Source organism: Aspergillus alliaceus (assembly GCF_009176365.1).
Source record: "Aspergillus alliaceus strain CBS 536.65 unplaced genomic scaffold BDW43scaffold_36, whole genome shotgun sequence".
NCBI classification, from domain to species: Eukaryota; Fungi; Ascomycota; class Eurotiomycetes; order Eurotiales; family Aspergillaceae; genus Aspergillus; species Aspergillus alliaceus.
Genome location: NW_022474719.1, coordinates 157,174 through 175,544, shown reverse-complemented (window position 1 = coordinate 175,544; position 18,371 = coordinate 157,174). Strand labels below are relative to the sequence as shown.

Genomic DNA, 18,371 nt, shown 5'->3' with positions numbered 1-18,371 from the left:
AGGGAAGTAAGACTTGGAAATTTGCCCATAAAACAGACCTAACCGATGTATCACGGCGCATCATCTTTAGCTATTGAGCTATTGACCGAGTCAGAGAGCTGAGATGTGTCACGTCTCTTCGCTCCGACGATAAACAGACAAAAGGACACAATCTAACCCCGAGAACCAAGATATTGACCTCCATGTTAGTGTTCTCAACAAGGAAGTTAGAGCAATCAAAGATAGCATGCGGAATCACCTGAGAATTTCTGTCGATTTCCTGAAGAATAAGAGAACTGCTGACTTTGAGGGGAGGGGTAATCGAGTCGAGGTCATTCTTATGCCACATACATTAAAAATTTTCAAAGTTTTCAAAAATAAGTAGCATCTTTCTATGGCCTACATTAATCTGTAAACAAAATGGGCATAATATCAATATCAGTCAGTGGTCTTTACACTACATCCAAGTATTGTTTTCCTACGTCCAGTGCCCCATATCAGTCCGCGATGACTTCATAACAGAATTCGAACTGGACATTGGGGACATCACTATCCCTCCCATGGGCAATCTCCCCTCCGTTCTGGTCTTCAATCATGTCCGTAACCCAAGGGAACATACAAAGGTTCCGTTTTAGCGGCTGTCACCCTCACTAATAATGATACAACGTCCCTGTCCGGTAATACATCATCCATCCACGCTCGGTATGAAGTACACCACGTTCGACAGAGTTATCGAAATACAGTGCTCCACCAATGCGCCCGAAGCCGAGAACTCGAGCATCATCATAGCACACTGCAGCCCGTGCCTGGAAATGCTCGACTTGGACGTCAAATTTGCCGAAGCCAACTTCAATCTAGACACGATCAGGCCCCAACGGCCCGTTTCAGGAATGTAAATGGTCAATTAGACTCATGAGTCGCTGAACATGAGTTCCTTCTCTACTCTGTATGACGCAGGTATATACAGTGCTGGCAGAGATGGCAAGCGGCAAGGGTATATCGAAACATGGACGGTTTCTTTAACACCACTGTGAATAGTGGATGGTTTTGTCCGCGGAGGATCTATTTGGTGTTGAAAATGCGGACTACTCAACGTGAGCACTCGTTTGTACGACATCGCCATGGATCAAATACCGGACAAAATGTTCCGCGTCGACAGCAATTTCAGTATAAACCACTTACTAAACGCCACCCTGAACCAGAAGAGCATAGGCTCGTCCAGAGTGCAGTATCGACGCATATTCTTGCGGGGCTGCTGGGGCTGATGCTGGTTTGCGCCGTCGCCTCTAGTACACTGCTCTTGCCCAATGATCTGTGCAGAATTGCGGCCAAGGCTAGTTTGCTAGCGGAGCCCAAGCTTCTTTCGGAGTATGTCATTCTGACGGGATCGGAGTAGACGAGCGATAAGCTACTAAAGGAAAATGGGATCTTTGGGAAGAATCATTTCCGACTGAGGTGGTGGAGTGGGGATAGGTACGGCATTGATACTGAGACTTCGTCTGATGATGAACCGTGATATCGTGGCCTCTCTTGTTCTGTTTATATCTTAATTTTAGTTCCTTTTTTTCCTAATTAGTTTTGTTTTTTTTTTTCTCTAAGAGCGGATGATAGATTTCCCTTTTCGGAACAAATAGCCCTATACCTACATGACATCATCAAGCAAGATGATCACCGAAATCGATCCCGAGACATCATTAAACATCAGACATCCTGACCACAGTTCGTTCATTATCCTGTCCGTGAGGTTCCACATTACGCAACTAAATCAAGCTTCCGACGCAGCCCCGTAGAGCCACACCAATCCCCATCCAAGGGGGTGAGTATCACTTCCAAACCAATCACCACTAGGAACTTTGTCTCGCCAACGGACTCAATAATGATCCAATAATAGAAACAAGTCAACATTTACTGATCTACCCCGGTTGACATCATCGATTATCATTCCCTTCGCTTGAACCCGACATTGTTTACTTATAAATAAGGGGGATTCAGGTACTGTTCCAGATGCTTTGATTGTACATCATCATAATATTCTAAACTACTTCATTTCCATACCACAAGAGCATTCCTACCGCAAGATCCAGATTCAAGGAACACTCACCCACCAAACATATCACAATGGACAAACTCGCCTCGAAGCTTACTGGCCACAAGCACGGTGGTGGTACCAGCGGCAGTGCCAACAACGAGGACTATGTTGACAAGGGTACTTTTCCTCTTACTCTCTCCTCCATATCTTCCGACTATAATGAATATTAATAAATAACCCAGGCCTCGATTCTGTCGAAAAGAAGCACGGTCACGGCATGGTCAACCCTCAGGACCCTAAGATGCGGCAGACAAACGAAAAGTTCACGGATGCTGCGCGGAATAAGTTCGAGAGTGCTACTGGGTATGTCATCTTATCTCTGACTCTATACTAAGATTGTAGCTAACGATGTTCCCTGCAGCAAACATGTCCCTTCAAAGATCTCCAACTAGGTCGAATACATGATGACGTCATGATGGATTCTCTGAAATGTACTATATTACTGGCTATGGATGCATAATGGATATAACATAACCTATCGTGTATCGTGGAGTTTCTCCTTATAATCGCTTAAACGCAGACAGGAGTGATTCGTACCCTGCTGAAGATCTGTAGGGCGACATGATCCTCGTATTCATTCGACACAGCTGCAGCATCTCCTCCACACCATCTGGAACCGGTACACTCGCCTTTTTGCATGCGCCAACGAGTTGCTCGTAGTAGTTCTGTGCCTGTTGGTATTCACGCCTGGTCATGTACATATTGCCTAGTAAACTCAGGACTGTCAGTGGATCGGGACTGCTCAGAACATCCCTGCTCCGGGCCCAGTCCAGATATCGTCGGAACCAAGGCAAGGCTAGTTCGACGTTTTGTTGCGAGGCTGTGAAGCTATACGCTCCATCCTGCTTTGCATACATCAAACCCATGTAAATGACGATTTGGATGGTCTCGGGGTTGTCAGGGCCTAGGAATTCTTCAGCAGTGGCGAGTGCTCGTCTTAACGTCTCAGAAGGTTCCGTTATTCCGCTGCCCGCAAATACCTGAGACGCTCCGAGTAACCGGAGACTTCGGATCGAGAGCGGATTCCGAGGGCCCAATAAATTGTTCAACTCGCGGGAAGCCTCGAGGGTGACGTTCACTATTTCGTCTGTGCCCGCTTGAAAACGAGCTATAGCCAACTCGGTGGTATTGCTCGTGAGCTTAGCAATGACCAGTTCGATGGTGTCAAGCACGGAGGCATATGTCTTGATATGATTCTCGCCCAGCAATTTTTTGAGGCTCTCGGTGCGTCTTTTGGCTGTGGCGATACCTTCCTCCCGTCTGCCGACGGAGCTATATGCGTTCGCCAGCCGACGGCGCGTTTCCAGCGTGTCGAGGTCATCTTCCCCGATAGTCATCTGCTGTCGGGCGAGGACGTTGGCGCACACGGACTCGCCCTCTTGCTGCTTTCCCTGAGACACCAGGATCTCGCCCATCAGGCTTTCGGCTTTCATCGCAAGTGGGTGGCGCTTGTCAAACACGCGCTGGCTGTTGTTTGAAACCCATTGGCACCACTCGGCTGCCTTACCGATGTATCCTGATTCATGGTCGATTTCCGCTAGATTATATCCGACCTGTAATGTGCTATGATGATCCGCACCCAGGGTATGCAAATGTTCCTGGAAGATGGCGTACTCGATCTTCCTCGCCTCGTCCCACTTCCAGTTGTTCTTATGCTCGGCAGCTTGGACGGACCGTGGATCGTTATCAATCGGAGTGTAAAGAGACCCGACCACTCGCTGTGCCGTAGGCTGCGATGTTATACCTGGAGGCGGGTATGGAGCGCTACTATTAGTATGCCGCGGCGGCAACATTGGTGCGGGCCGCGGAGTTTGTGAAGGCTGTGGAATATAACCCTGTTCAGTGACAAGGAGCTGATCGGCGATCTGTTTGATGTTGCCTTTGATCAACTTGTACATCGCCCCTCGACTGCCGACTTTGCACATTTGGGAATGATCTGCGTCTAGCTTCAGGCGCGTTTCGCGGTTTCCGGGCAGACCAAGAACGGCGGACTCTTCGTCTACCACCAGCTGTAATCGTCAGCGCTGCGGCTACGATTTCTCGGGGAGGTATGGAGGGGGTAGATACTAACATGACTAACAGAAGCCGGACCAGTGCCACCGAATAGCACCTCTTTTCCTTCGATGAAACTGAGCACTCGGTAGTCCTCCAGTTGGTGGCAGAATCGACTACTCATCTGTCTGGTGAACAGGGAGTTGTGTTCCAGGCAATCGAGAAGGTCGTTACTGGCGTGGCCCTTGGACACAAACTTGGCAACCTTGGCTGCTATCTTGCCCAGCTCGACGCCTTTGGTGCCATGATGCGGGGTGCTGAAGAAAACGAGGCCATATGTCCCGGTGCGGATAGACGTGTACTTCGGGTCTTCCTGGGCATTAAGTAAAGCCTGTCGGTAAGATGTTAGTGCGGCGCCCGTCGTTAGTCAAATACCCTCCTTGATTCACAACTCTCCCACAAAATCATACCTGTTTAATCACCAACCCGCCCAAGCTATGTCCGATGAAGATGATCTTTGGAGGCCGCGCGTTCTGAACAAGGTCAGCTCTATGCAAAAGGGTCAGTGGAGCCAAAAAGATATACCACTTGTGGACTCCGTTCGAGATCCAACAGGTTCAGCAGTGTATTGGCATGGTCTTTCACGCTCGCATTTGACATTGACTGGGGGTTGGTGACGTTCGAGTTGTATCCGTAGATGAACACGCGGGCCTGTGGGATATCTTGAGGGAGATAATCCCGCGGCCAGAAAGTTCCATTCTCGTGTGTCCAGGTGTGGAAGGCATGGTCGACGCGACCTCGAGGATTGAGCCCGTGGACGAAAACGAAGCTGCGCAATCAATATGGGATTCGAAGACTTGAAGACACACCTAAAGAACACTTACTCGATCTTCGGTTGCTCTGCGGGGGTGTAGACTTCCTCTAGAAACGGAAATTCGTAGGCTGATGGATCCTTCTTCACTTAGCTACTATATCACGTATACAACAATATGCAATTTTAACCCACCATGGTCGAGGCTCATACATCACGAATGGAGGAAGAAACAAGATGAACGGAGCGGAAGCCCCGGATTTCTATAGGTACCACCAGGCTTCAGCCGCAAGACTAGAGCTTATCATTATACTAAAAACCTGTCACACCAGGGTTACATTTACAACCAAACTGAAGATGTGAGGCGGCATGGCTTCGCGTATTCCTGCCCGGTTGGGTGCTCACACGAGGGTTTGTGAAAGAGAGATGGCGTCGGCGTCTCCGTCGTATTGGCCGTTCGTATCCGATACTGCTTACTAGCCGCAATCCTACTCCTCCAAGTGCCCTACATGATTGGTAAACCCCTGGCACCATGTGATGAGCTGCATGACTGGCGTTGTTTTCTATAGACTATGAGAAAATGAAGAAATTGCTCTCGAAGACTTGATTGCTTACAGTCGGTCTAGATTGCCGCAATCGATCAGTCTTAGGTCTCTGTCAGAGCAAGGTTCTGGGATGCTTGAACTAGGCGGCTTCTGCTGTCGCTTCATCTTGACTATCTTCGATCTTTTCCTTCAAATTCTGCAGGCATGGTGCATAGAATAATACCCCATGCCATGCTCCGTGCGCGGTGCGGATGGCCACCACCAGCCACAACATGACCATTGCGCCGCTCAGAATCTGTCATAACTTAGCTATTTTTTTCTTAACCACGGACTATCTATCCCTGTGACTTACCGTGCCGCAAACCTTAAAAAACATTAAGTCCATTTCCTTCCCGAGCAGAATCGTATTGGCCGCATACACCCCAAGCGGAAAGGTAAACCCCCACCACCCCATATTGAAGGGGAACGGTGAACGGTCGTAGATCGTGGCCAACGCAAAGACAAGCCAAATCAGACCAAAAGACCACATCAATAGCGAAATCAAAAGACCCAGGACGTATGCCATGTGTCCAGCAATAGGGTCAATCGCGTTAGAGTCGCCTAGGAGGTGTCGAGCCACCTTCCCCAGGTATAAAATACTAGCTTAATGTCAGCACTATGATTACAAGCGTATAATGATGCGATTGGCACTAACCTGAACCCCCCAAAGCCAAGAGGCCCTAGTGGGAGAAAACAACTTACGATGGTCTCCCGCGATGGAAGCTTATGGACCGCCAAACGCTGGTAATAAATCACCAGGATCGTCATCGCCATTGGCGTTGACATGCCCCACAGCACATAGGATACAATGATTGTTCCCATAGCATGCCGCGTGTTAGGTAAAATATCCGCGATCTCGGCCCCGACCCCAGACGCGACGATTGTGGCAGCGATCGGCAGCAACTGGAGAGCCGTGATCCGCTCCAGCGAGGTGACGTAATTTTGCGATATCCTGCTAAATATTAATAGAACACCTTCACAATAGTGGGGGGCATACAGAATGAATGAGAGAGATACAGTAACTGCTATCGCAGCAACTGCGTCGACAATCCAGAGCGCCCAAGCTGCTGTCTTGGCCCAATCCCCCCATTGTGGTACACAGATGAATACCCACAACTCGATCAAGGTGGCGAAGCCCATAGGACACGTCGCGAGGAATAACGAATTGACTGGGTCTTGGATCATGACCTTCCAGATTTCGGGATACAAGGCGTATCGTAGAATCGATATGCTGAGCACGAGAACAAATAATAAGACATTGAGAACGAAAAAGGCTATGGCGATGTAATATAGCGCTGCGTGCTCGAACGGGATGAGATAAAGCAGAATGCCAGCCATGCCTGTCCCCATCGTTGTAGAAAACCATCTGTAAGATACACAGGTCAGCTATTATCTCAGATGTAGTAGCCAATGGGCTGTAACCCACGAGGGACTGAAGTTGCTGACGATTCTTCGCCAACCGGCTGTATACTTCACGAGGCTTTTGCCTCTGGGTCCTGTATCAGGACGTGATTCGCTGTCTTTCATCCTGTGATTTTGTTCCTGTGACTATGTAGCGCCTTGTATGTGACAAGAGTTAATTCAAGAGATAATAATTCACGATGTTGACGTTGGAAAGTTAGTACTCATAATTGATTCCAGGGTTCATGTTGCCTCGGCCGAGAAACTCGTGACTGCCCGTAACCCGAAGCTCGGAGGTGGCCGATACCGCAGCTTAGAACAATCACCCCGTTTGATAAACACTTTTTGGAGCTGTAGATACTACCTGACCTGATCGTGGCGCTAATCTGACAAATGGACGAACTATCTGTAGAACAGCCAGATTGAATCAGAATGGTGGGGTTCAAGGCTCTCTTAAAGTTACGGTGCATACACTGCGTACAGGATTGTCTCCTAATTAGTGAAATGCATACGATAGCAAAAATTCTTCAAGGCGCTCATTCAAAGCTTGATCATTCAGTATGTTCATCCTACCTCCTATTACTTGGACGCTTGTCCACATTCTCGTGGAGGTGAGCGAAAGTACTAAGTTCTTAGATCACAAAGGTATATATCTTTGTCGTTCCGTCCCATCGAAATCTAGAAGATGTAGGCAGCAATACATACAGCATGTAATCTAGCTCTAAGGTGATTTGGGAAGCGTGGGATCTCAGATATTGATGTAAGGTTTTGAGAATTCGGGACATTGTACTGGCAGGTTAGTATGTATAGAATCACCCAAGCCATGGATTAAACTCTTGAGTGAAGACATGCCAAGCCTATGAGTTTACCGAGGCACTGCTTTAGACCTTTGAAATTCCGCATCCGTTCAACTCATGTGAGAGTATATTGCATCGCTTATTCTATCTGAAACAGGTTTCATAGTGCTCCTGCCCCAGGCACCTACTCCTGAGTTGAGACACCCTGTAGGAAGCTGGCATCGCTCCCATTCAAGGGATGCTCGACCTCAATGCTCTTAACGAGCTGCGCCTGCTTGACGCTCTTGGGCTCAATCTTATAAGGAAAATCTACTATATACCTCTAGGTCGTTCAAAAACCACCATATGACACCGTTAAGGTGGCTCCTTTTGGGATGTGATAGTTGTAGTAGATAATCTTCTCAGAAGCTATATGCGGAAAGCCTGGTTCAGTGACAGAGGACCTCCTGTATGCCTTTTAACCACATTCTCGATATACGGCAGCTTATCCCTGTCCTCCAACTGGGGAAGCCGATCGGTGCCATAACCTTATCAATCTTCTTCTGGGCTTTGTGCTGCACCTCAGGGAACATAATCATAGCCAAGATGAAACTTCTCAAGGTAATCACCGTAGCCTCAGCACCGCCAGCCTACGTAGCCGCGGCAGCCCACTTGATGGCGTGCGCATCATCGCCATTTAGTCGATAATCTCGTTGCTACGTTGCTGAACGATCTTGGGGACGTACCGCGGCCGATGGCTATTCGTTGTCGTCTGCTGCAAAAAGAATGAATAGGGAACATTCACAACTGCCTGATTGATCTTATTCCATCGCCGCGCGATTTGCTTAAACCCCGTTCGGCATGTACTTAAGGGCAGGAACAAAATCGACTAGCCAAGCAAAGGGGACTGTGGCAGCGGAAAAGTTCTGCATCATGTGATCAATTATGTTAACTAGAGGGTTAGGCTTGTGTCTCTGGACGGAATAACTGTAAGTTATGTTTAATATGCAATACTTGCTATACGATAAAGAGTTGAAACATGAAATCAGAGTTACTCTAACAGTGCGGATGCGGCTTCTCTCCCTTTATGGGCACAGGTACAGTGATGCTTTTCGTATAGCAAGTAAGGGTAAATACATAGATACAATGTTAATCTAGTTGTTACTACCTAGTAGTTTTATAGTCGGATCAAGTAAACCTCATCAACACTGTATAATATGGACTAACATTACATGCAATTCAGTAGTAGAATACACAAGCGATTCCCATGGAATCCTTCCCCGCTAAACCTTTACTATTGGTTTCTCCTCAGCCTCATTTGCTTCCACATCCCTGATTCCCATTTAGTGGTAAGGGTTAGCAACCTCCGGAAGGTCGTTGCTCATCTTGCAGCACTGGCTGTTGATGTTCTGGCCTATAAAACGAAGTGAGTCAGTTATCCAATATCAACAGTCGCAGGTGAACATTACGGGATCGTACCATTGGAATCATAGAGGCAGTTATCAGCGCCGAAATAGACATCACCATAGCTAGAAGGCCAGTCGGCCTCCAGAGAGCACTTGGGCTTGGCCGTTGCACCGTCCTGGTTGCCCTTGAACATGGCGTAGATAGTCGGGGGCATGTCTGTTGTCGGACCCAGGCACAATAGCCACCGGTCCAGGATTGTCTAAGATTATCACTGTGGAGATACTATCTACCATCTTAGCCTCCAGTGTCAGTGCGTTGCCATCGTTGGGTATACGAACTTCTGTGACTGTCATTGGACCAGCATCGAAGTCAAATCGCTTTTCCAATCGAACCATCTACATGCCCTGAATCTCATCAGAGCTACTGCCTGGAGCCAATACCAGCAAGCGTATCTCGTCACTTTGAGAAAGAGGATGATATATGGTGCGACAACCCAGAGTGAGAATAGGGGAATTGCATTTTAATGAACATGGACGGTAAACTGTATTGTCCAAAACTCTATCGACAATTCCATTGTGCAACACAGGCTCGTAGACATACTCACCTACGGGGACAGCAGCTGTAACAGCCGCTTCGGCGATGATCAGGCATCCTACTACGAGTTTGGTCTTCACCCACTTTGGGCTGGCGGGCTGAGCTTCTGATGAGGCACGTCGTAAGGGCGACGAAACTAGATGGAAACATTTCCAGAATCTAGGACTTCCAATAGGTTGCCAGGTATTTGGGCGCAACATTTATAATTTTGAAACAAATATCAGAACAGCATAGAGTGGAGTGAACTTTCGCCCAGCTGACAACAACTTCGCTTCGTGTCCTGCCTACACGGCCCAACGGGATCACGGCTGTCCATTCTGACCTGTGAGCCTCAATATAGAGAGCAGATCGCCTCTTCTGTCTCGTGTCACTTACTGTGTTGTATTTAAAATTGAACGCACTTATTGGTTGTTCGAAAAATATTATTGGTAGCTTCAGCTCTGAAACTTGTAATACAAAGTTGATCATAGCTTTATACCTTCATTGAGTTAATCCCAAGTGAGTAACAGGCCCTGATGCTTAAAGAATATTCGCCAAATGTCCTCCGACAGAAGGTAACCGCCCCAATAGTTAGTGACCTATACATTAGGTTCAAGACCGACAGAAACTGCGGAGCTCAACACATCATCACACCGACTACCATCGCCCATCACCGCAGCCATAAGCGTATGTCTCCAGTTGCGCGGGATTCCAGAGGCGGGCCAGCTTAGGCTAATATTCATATATATCACACAAGATTATCGTATCGTTCCGTTTGTGTCCCGTGCGACAAGTAAGCTGGGACACAGTACGTTAGAGAATTGAAGATCTATGTCAATCAGGCGATTTAATGAGTGCAAAAATGCCTTCAGTTCTTGGCGACTTTTTTATATCGATTCAGTGCAATCTAGAAACAGTCAATATTTACAAGTGTATATCTCTACCAATTCTGTATTAGAACTATTTCTTACTTAATCTCTGAGATGAGTATATCAAGAAGACTATATATATTAAAGAAGACTTTTTTTTCTCTAAACTTTGATTTTTGCGTTCATAAACTGTATTAGATTTATTAGAACGTGAGCTATACTATATTCTTACATTGCTGATTTCGGATCTTTAATCAGGATTTGATTTTATTAGGAATTGGTTAAGTTAATGAGTATTTGAAATAAGTGGTTTTTTGATCTTTTTACATCGATTTGCGCTTTTTGATGGGAAAAAGCGCCAAGAACTGAAGGCATTTTTGCACACGCTAAATCAAACGGGCCGATCACTATAATATATTAAGACCTGCAAGCGGTTCCTTGACATTGATCATCGACAGGAGAATTGATAGACTGCGATTCGGTGTGTACAATCTACATGAAACTTTTCATATTTTGCTTCTGGAATGCTCTGGGAGATTAGGGTGGGTTGACTACTATTGTTTCTACTGATATATCCCGATTTTCCTTAATGGAAGTATGGAGTCCCCCAACCAATTACGGAACACTCCCACAGGGAAGCTCAACCAGCTACTTTTCACTATGGTCCAAATATATACTTGACAAGAGTTGACATATATACAGGGCACTTCACATCACAGAATTCAAATCATTTACCTTACACGGAAGGCCACCCACTCGAAAAGTCGAGGACATTCCACCCGAACAGTTTCTGAGAATCACCATAACCAATGGTCGTATCAACGTAGTGATAGTAGAGCACAGGACCCAGTTTCGGGTCAGTGTAGACACCCCTATATCAGTCAGCCATTATCAATCAAAAAAGAAAAGACTCAGAAGGGTCGCATACTGTCCACCAGGTCCATAAACATTATCATGGCTCTCGAGAACAACAGTTCCACCGCTCGCCGTACACGCGACGCCATTCGCATCAACCTAGACCATTAGCCCTACTCCTCTGAGCATGACAAATAAGGGGGAAAATTGCCAATACTCACAAAACCTCCCGTCGGCGTACTCGACCGACAAACCTTGATCCGATACTCCTCCCCCTCCGCAGGTTTATTCGTATCGTACCCACAGCACGATCCCCACGAGAAGAACAAATAATAATAACTGCCATATTTATACAGAAACGGTCCCTCCACGGGATGGGTTCCCTCCGGGTCAAAGGCAACATTAACCGGAGTAGACGTCGAAGACGTCGCGTCCGCATTGAGCGTGACCTGGAAGATGTCCTGCCAGAAAGATCCGTAGGTCAAGTAGTTCTTGTCACCGTCAATCAGGAGGTTCCCGTCGATGGCATTGTACTGGTCGCCTGTTTTGGATATGATGCCGGTGGAGCCCTTGTCAGTCCAGCTGCCTGCCGCCATTGTTTCGGAGATGGCGAGACCGATGACGGACTCTTGGCTACCGAATTTGGAGACGGCGTAGTAGACATAGTAGAGGTTTCCGACCTTCTGGACATCGGGGGCCTATGGGCTAGTTAGTGGGTGCCATGGTAAGGAAAGTGTTTTAGGGGTCAAGAAACGGGCTGTGCGATAACTGGGAATACGATGCCAATAGCATTCACGGGTAGACATCGGAGGATGGACAAGATGGTGAGAGGAGAGGAGAGGAGAGGAGAGCAGAACGAGGTAAAGATAATCTACATCGGAAAAGGAAAGTAGACTCGGAAAACATAGAAAAGCGTCAAATACCTACCCAAGGATCATACCTCCCCGGATTGTCAATCGATGAGCCATCAGGTAAGACGGATCCTAGAGCAATCCAGGGCCCCTCAATCGACGATGCAGAAGCGAAGGAGATATTGTTCCCCGTCGAGAAGCGGAAATAAGTTCCATCGCCGTTCTGGGTCAAAGCAGGGTCATGGACATTGCAGGCACCGGAGCAAATTCCTGGGTTAGCGTAGCCATAGGCTACAGCAGCACGTAGCAGGGCTAATACAAGGGAGGATTGAATATACATGGTTAGCGGAACTAAGGAGTGTATGGGTTGGAGAATCCCTCTTACTGCAAGATACCACGCTGGTATTTATACTGCGTACTTTGTCGATTGTAGCCATTTCCGTGTCTCTGTGCGCGCAGTCTACATCGAAAATGTGCTTTCCTCCGCCGGAGAACGGTAGTTTCACCCATTCGAGGAACGGAATTCTCCGAGGTATTGACACCATGTACCTTCAGCAAAGCCTGACTTGATTGTAATTGCTAAGTCTTAGCGATCTATAATACATGCATTGTGCATGGTACAGATCACCGGTCGTGACGTGGAAACCCCTATTGAAGATATATCATTACCTCGTGCGCAGTCTACCATTCTTATCACACAATAAAGATAACAGCTGATAAAATTCAATATAAATATCATTTACAAAAGAAGTAGACCGCATCATCCTGCATGATGCAATACCTCACCCCTCTCTCGGATCTAAGCGAGTACTGCTCGTACAAAATTCTCCGAGAACCGCTGTAGGAGTATCATCAAGGTACGAATTTCTCAACTACCGACGGAGAAATTACACTAGTGCAGTATTGGTCGGGGGAGGAATAGAATCTCGACAGCTATTGGTTCGTACTTCCACTCATCTAGGAGTTTTGCTCAATATGGTAGTCAAGATTTCTTGTCACGGGGATTGGTGATCGTCTTGGCTTGGAGATTCATCCGAGTGGATTCTTCACGGCGGATGTGTCGGGGTATCAATGTTTTAGCTTTCGGCTATTGTGGTCTCGGGCATGGAACTAGTTCCACCAATAGCAGGGATGCAGAGACACCTCCAGGATCAAGAGGCTTGGTGTCTGAAACCCTTGCACAAGTGTATGGACATATTCTATAGACTATCGGGGAACTAAATTCCCAGACTGCCACCCTCATCTATAACAGGCCAGCCATCACTCGGGTTAGCGCCTCGTTCTCTGCGTGAAACGCATCGACCCCTTCTCCCCCTGCACTAGCGCCCTGGGACTCCAGCGTCTCCTCCTGTAGACTCGCCTTCGGATCAAAGTAGAGCCCTCCAGCCATCTCAAAGAAACTGGTCAAATCCTCACAACTGTCATGATTGCCGCCATGGTTGATAGGCGCCGTAGCGGGTGAGGAGGACACAGGCCAAAGGGGCGCAGAGGGTTGTGGGGTGGGAATGCCAGATGGGTTGTGCTGGTGCGACAGGGGAAACGGAGAGTGCGACGGACACGAGTCATGGTGCCCGTGGCTGAAACGAGATAGGACCTTGCCAAGGCTCTCCGGCGGTTGTCCGGGTCTATAAGGCGACTTTCCACCCACATTGAGCTTAATCAACTTCAAACTGCGAATGATTTTCTGCAATCGTCTCGATGTGCGAGCCCGTGTAGATGACTTCCTCACCATGCTGACGGCTGTGTAAAATTCCGCCCGACAGACATGGCTGAAGCGACTCGGAGCATGAAACACGGCGAGAAATAGCGCAGCCAAAGCTGAGATCAGGAAGTAATTGAACGGTTCCGGACGCTGAAAGTAGACATCCGAGACTCCGGTGAAGTAGTGTAGCATATGAATGGTGCTCTTGGCTGTTTCCACGGCAGTCGAGGCACCGGGCACATTCCCCTCGATGCTCTCGCTACTGAGCAAATTTTGGCGGTATACTAAAATACGGAGTTGATTCGCCTGTAGAGCTAGTAGGACTTGCAACATCATCACATTATCGTTCTGAACCGAGTCTGTGGATAGGCGTTGCGAGGGGTCAAATCGTAGTTCCTGCGGAATCGATTGGATCCACTGCTGGACTTGAAAATCGAGGTAGGAACAGTAATCTGACGTCGCAGAGCGCGATCGACTGCCCCAGCCAACTACAAGCCCCCATATCTTAGTGCTCAGTCTTGCGTACGAGATCATACAGGTAAGGTACGGTGTTGCGGTTCCCGGTTCAGGCAAGTTGGTGTCCATGTCTGTGTCCTGAATGGCGAATGGAAGGCCGGTCCCGAAAGACCATTTCCTGTCCAGCACATAGATGCACCAGAATAGGCGACTAGCCCATGTCCACTGCAATTCCCCAGGAAACACGCCTCCAGTTTTATACCAAGTCTCTTGGCAGTGGAGGCCGAGTTGCATGGAGCCCCGGCAAGCCATTCCAATAAGTCGCCACGAGATGACCTCGTCATCGCGATAGGAATGGAAGATCGACTTCGAGAAAGACCAGTGTTAGCCAGGGGAGAAAAGGGAAGAGACAGTGAGGCTACAAACCAGCAATGTTAATATAAGAAGTTCTTTCATGTCGACCTCGGGGATATTCACCCGAGTCGCAAAGCGGTCCTCAACACTATCCGCCAACAACGCTGCCCGCTCACTCCGGCCATGAGATTCCGTTAGCAAAGCGATCGCTAAGATGATCTTCAGCACCTCTGCATCACGCGCAAAGAACCAATCCTGTTGCTCCGAGCCCAGTGCCAGACGAGAGTCATCGCGATAGAAATCAACGATATATGCGCGCACACTGTCCAGATCGACACAAGGGTACATCAAACCAACGGTGTTTTCGTACACCGTTACCAGTCGAAGAGCCTCCGTCAGCCCCAAGTTCCCAAGTGGATCATCTACCGCGATATCAGCACCCGGTGTTGCAGCGGGGCTGGGAGCCGCTGTGGACTCAAAGTCGTCGTCTTCGTCTGACGGTTTCCGGCGTGCGTCGAGGCCGAACTCTGCACTCGTGGGCCCAACGTAGGATGGCGACATGGGCCGATTCATAATACGATGTAAGCCAGTAGTAGCCGCCTGAGATGACACAATGGAAACTTGTCCCGGTGTACGATTGTTGGCATTGCTAGTGCCGGGGGACGACGATGACTCGAGCTGACGCAAGCGAGCGGCCATCGCCCGCATCTCACGCTGGAGGGTTTCGATTTGGCGATCCACCGATTGGAACCTTGAAGCTACTCTGCGCTTATCAACCTGACGCACTTAACTAGATTTAAATAAGGCCTTACCTATCGTCCTTTGCTTCCTCTAAGTAGGTCCCAGCGTTACTCGACGCATACGCATTGGGCGCATAAATGCACGCCGCGCCATCACGGGCGCATCGTGAGCATATCGCATCGCCGCTGCATTTCAGCTTTCGACGCTTGCATTCGTTACTAATCAAGGTAAGTCAGTATAAGTCTCGTCTCAATCGCACCAGTGAGGGTAGGCAACGCACCAAGCAACCTGGGTGTACTTGGCTCTTCTTTTCCGAGGGGGTTCCGAAGTTATGCTGGTGTGGGTGGGAGATTCCGACTCCATGGATCAAGTCTCGTGGTGATTTTATAGGGAATGGTGGGTGCTCTAGAAAAGTATCTAGCAGGCCACTAGGTTGGTTCCGAGAGTTGATCAGGCAATAATGGTGCGGAATGAGGGAGTCATGAAGAGTGCTGGTGAAGCGCGAAAGTTGCCTTCCATTCCGAGCCATCCCGAGGCCATGAGCCTTTATGCCTGAGGCATCTACGATCACGGACCGAGCTTATTTTACTTTATCGTATCCTTATCTATTGTTATCTCCAATATATATTTTCTTCCCTAAACTGATTGGAGGCTTTACTAGACACAATATATATATATATATATGGAACGCCATAACGCCATTTATTACAGCAGAACAACTGGAAGAAAACCTGGCAGGACAGTGTTTATTCAATGAACACCGTAACAATTCAGGCCGGAGAATTTCATATATGAGACGCCCATACATGAGATAAACATCATAGCCACCCGCGGATACCAAAATACTATTTGGGTAAAGTAGAAGGATTCCAATTTCATAAAGTCATTTCCCGCCAATTCGGTTTGACGGCTAAATGGTCGTCTCTGAAGATTAACATTAGGCAGTTGCGGTTTAACGGAAATATAGAAGGCCCACATTAGCACGTTGCTACAGGAAGAATACATTCATTCAGAATGGTAGGATTTGTAATAAAATCTTCTCTCTGTATGAAGTCCTTTGCTGCGGACACGTCACGCTCGATGATATTGCTTGGATGGCCGGTAATGGGCTTTGTATCCTTGTATGTTCGCGCCATGAACGACATGAGGCTCTGGAGAACTTCTATTTGCTTCTCATCTGATGCACCACGCGTGACCCTTAGTCCTTCCGCGAATATCGCGGGCATATAATAGAGGATTACTGCATCTTCGCCGTCACACCCGTCCACGTTCAATCCGTGGATAAGTTCTTGTTTCGTCGGGGCAGGGAGGCTTCTGAATGCATGGTCAAATAGCTCAGCTAGATGCCTATGCGCTACTCTACCCATCGCACAAAGGCGGAGGAAAGCCCGATCGCTTGGGTTGTCTGTTGATAATGGCGGAAAGCCATCGTTGGCCAAGAGTTCGCCTCGGTATTGCAGCACTTTATTATAAGCGTCTCGGACAGACAGCTTCTCTGTAATGACGTCTGTCAGTACCGGGAAGGCGAGTAGAAATGATTGACAGACAGGCTCGATCATGCGAATGGCACCCCGTGCGTCGAGATGGGCCCCTGCCCCGGATACGTCAAGCATGATTTCGAGATACTTCAAATTAAATGCCTGTCGATGTCCTCGCAGTTTATGAATACTCCTTAGACTGCCCGGGACGTTCTCACCTTGTACCAATTGTGGAATGTTGAGCTTCGCGCCTACTTTGACCCCACGGACCACGTCCCTCTGTCTCCTGAGTGGGAGCAACCCCAGCGCCTTACGGAAGTAATCCAGCTCAATTGCCCTGGCGAGGACTTCATCGTGATTTGTCTTTTTCCCATCAATTTTGTCAATCTCTTTCACTAAATCGGGGTCCTTTCCTACATCCCCAAGCACCAAAGACACAACCAACGCCAATATATCATCTGGCTGTTCCAAGATTTCTTGAGCTAACTGGCGGAACCGATTGAAAGTTTCCTGGGATAGCTTCACAGCCTTGGGTTGGTACGCTGTAAAGGCCTCGTGTCTCCCTTCGAGGAGCCATTTCAAAGCCAAAAAGTTTATTACGGTTCGATTTATTTCCGCATAATCCTCATCGAACAGGAAGCACGACGGCGTGAAGTCTTTTCCATCTAAATTTCCCTTGGGAGGTTCCCCGTCGCCCTGTTCAATGTTGACAGGGACGTTCTTTAACCGTTCAAATATATCCCCGAACTGCTTGTGTAGAAGCCTCACGGCTTCTTCGTCGGACAGGGACTTGAGCTCGTCACGACGGATGATGGCTGCTAATTCGCTTTCATCAAGACTTTTGACTCGTTTCAACCAGTTGACAATGCGCGCGATCATCGGATGTCGGTCGAGGTATTTTTTCGTCATGGCGTTTCTTGCCGTCAGCTGTGGCGCAGAAGGAGGTTTGGGCCGTAAGAAAAGTCGGGGGAGGAGGGGTTTATGTAGGGAAAACAACAAAAAAGCCCTACACTGTTACTCCGCCTCAGCCGCTAAGAACACATCTAGCCTCTCCTCGGCCTCCTAGGCGCCGGCCTGTTCTCCTCAGCGACTGAATTGGCAAGTCTGTGGAACCTCGTTTCTTATTTGCGTCTTATTTGCTTTTCACCCTCTTTATCCTAGGACCGTCATTTTCGTAATCTTTGTCAAATAATGCACAGTCAGGAGGCATAGTGGAGCGCTTGTACGGCCGAATCCTCTCGCCGGCCAATGATCATGAGACATCTCAACCCTGCCTTGATGATCTGGCAGATGACGGCCCAAGAAAGGTAAAATAAAGCAAATGAAATCATGAGCAATACTTCCCAGAAAGCTATGTGACTCTCCTTACTTGGATTCACGAACGCAATATCGCGTGGGATATCTATACCCTTACCCTGGCGAGCATAGCCTCGCTGTGCAATATATCGTGGCT

At 48.2% G+C, this 18,371-nt stretch overlaps 10 protein-coding genes across 10 annotated transcripts; 4 read left to right on the top strand and 6 right to left on the bottom strand.

The window, feature by feature from the left end:
* Positions 1-1,057: 1,057 nt before the first annotated feature.
* BDW43DRAFT_313281 (uncharacterized protein) lies at positions 1,058-1,375 on the top strand (the record flags this gene model as incomplete). Its single annotated transcript, XM_032047563.1, has 1 exon — positions 1,058-1,375. The coding sequence occupies one exon, from the start codon at positions 1,058-1,060 to the stop codon at positions 1,373-1,375; it is 318 nt and encodes a 105-aa protein (XP_031898039.1).
* A 722-nt stretch (positions 1,376-2,097) lies between these two features.
* Positions 2,098-2,460, top strand: BDW43DRAFT_313280 (uncharacterized protein; the record flags this gene model as incomplete). The annotated part of the gene is made up of 3 exons (XM_032047562.1): positions 2,098-2,185; positions 2,251-2,371; positions 2,430-2,460. 3 exons carry the CDS (start codon positions 2,098-2,100, stop codon positions 2,458-2,460), a joined length of 240 nt encoding a protein of 79 aa, XP_031898038.1.
* Positions 2,461-2,568: 108 nt separating this feature from the next.
* BDW43DRAFT_313279 (LipA and NB-ARC domain protein) lies at positions 2,569-5,069 on the bottom strand (the record flags this gene model as incomplete). Its single annotated transcript, XM_032047561.1, has 6 exons — positions 2,569-4,077; positions 4,140-4,451; positions 4,531-4,593; positions 4,646-4,889; positions 4,945-5,002; positions 5,063-5,069. 6 exons carry the CDS (start codon positions 5,067-5,069, stop codon positions 2,569-2,571), a joined length of 2,193 nt encoding a protein of 730 aa, XP_031898037.1.
* Positions 5,070-5,111: 42 nt separating this feature from the next.
* Positions 5,112-7,065, bottom strand: BDW43DRAFT_142424 (TDT family transporter). The gene is made up of 6 exons (XM_032038331.1): positions 6,882-7,065; positions 6,453-6,821; positions 6,111-6,407; positions 5,769-6,054; positions 5,487-5,711; positions 5,112-5,434 (listed from the first exon to the last, which is right to left on the bottom strand). The coding sequence occupies exons 1-5, from the start codon at positions 6,980-6,982 to the stop codon at positions 5,556-5,558; spliced, it is 1,209 nt and encodes a 402-aa protein (XP_031898036.1). The 5' UTR covers positions 6,983-7,065; the 3' UTR covers positions 5,112-5,434; positions 5,487-5,555.
* A 207-nt stretch (positions 7,066-7,272) lies between these two features.
* Positions 7,273-7,674, top strand: BDW43DRAFT_283014 (uncharacterized protein). Its single transcript, XM_032042716.1, has one exon. The coding sequence runs from the start codon at positions 7,289-7,291 to the stop codon at positions 7,469-7,471; it is 183 nt and encodes a 60-aa protein (XP_031898035.1). The 5' UTR covers positions 7,273-7,288; the 3' UTR covers positions 7,472-7,674.
* A 1,301-nt stretch (positions 7,675-8,975) lies between these two features.
* Positions 8,976-9,253, bottom strand: BDW43DRAFT_313277 (uncharacterized protein; the record flags this gene model as incomplete). Its single annotated transcript, XM_032047560.1, has 2 exons — positions 8,976-9,046; positions 9,112-9,253. 2 exons carry the CDS (start codon positions 9,251-9,253, stop codon positions 8,976-8,978), a joined length of 213 nt encoding a protein of 70 aa, XP_031898034.1.
* Positions 9,254-11,217: 1,964 nt separating this feature from the next.
* Positions 11,218-12,527, bottom strand: BDW43DRAFT_313276 (arabinan endo-1,5-alpha-L-arabinosidase; the record flags this gene model as incomplete). The annotated part of the gene is made up of 4 exons (XM_032047559.1): positions 11,218-11,353; positions 11,410-11,495; positions 11,558-12,034; positions 12,264-12,527. The coding sequence occupies 4 exons, from the start codon at positions 12,525-12,527 to the stop codon at positions 11,218-11,220; spliced, it is 963 nt and encodes a 320-aa protein (XP_031898033.1).
* A 903-nt stretch (positions 12,528-13,430) lies between these two features.
* On the bottom strand, positions 13,431-15,882 carry BDW43DRAFT_320873 (transcription factor domain-containing protein; the record flags this gene model as incomplete). The annotated part of the gene is made up of 4 exons (XM_032049194.1): positions 15,721-15,882; positions 15,512-15,658; positions 14,772-15,462; positions 13,431-14,612 (listed from the first exon to the last, which is right to left on the bottom strand). Exons 1-4 carry the CDS (start codon positions 15,801-15,803, stop codon positions 13,431-13,433), a joined length of 2,103 nt encoding a protein of 700 aa, XP_031898032.1. The 5' UTR covers positions 15,804-15,882.
* Positions 15,883-15,915: 33 nt separating this feature from the next.
* On the top strand, positions 15,916-16,439 carry BDW43DRAFT_282997 (uncharacterized protein; the record flags this gene model as incomplete). The annotated part of the gene is made up of 2 exons (XM_032042715.1): positions 15,916-16,364; positions 16,417-16,439. A coding segment is annotated over exon 1 (262 nt), but the record flags the coding sequence as incomplete, so codon positions are not given.
* BDW43DRAFT_282996 (uncharacterized protein) lies at positions 15,916-17,913 on the bottom strand. The gene has a single exon (XM_032042714.1). The coding sequence runs from the start codon at positions 17,825-17,827 to the stop codon at positions 16,418-16,420; it is 1,410 nt and encodes a 469-aa protein (XP_031898030.1). The 5' UTR covers positions 17,828-17,913; the 3' UTR covers positions 15,916-16,417.
* Between the last annotated feature and the right edge of the window lie 458 nt (positions 17,914-18,371).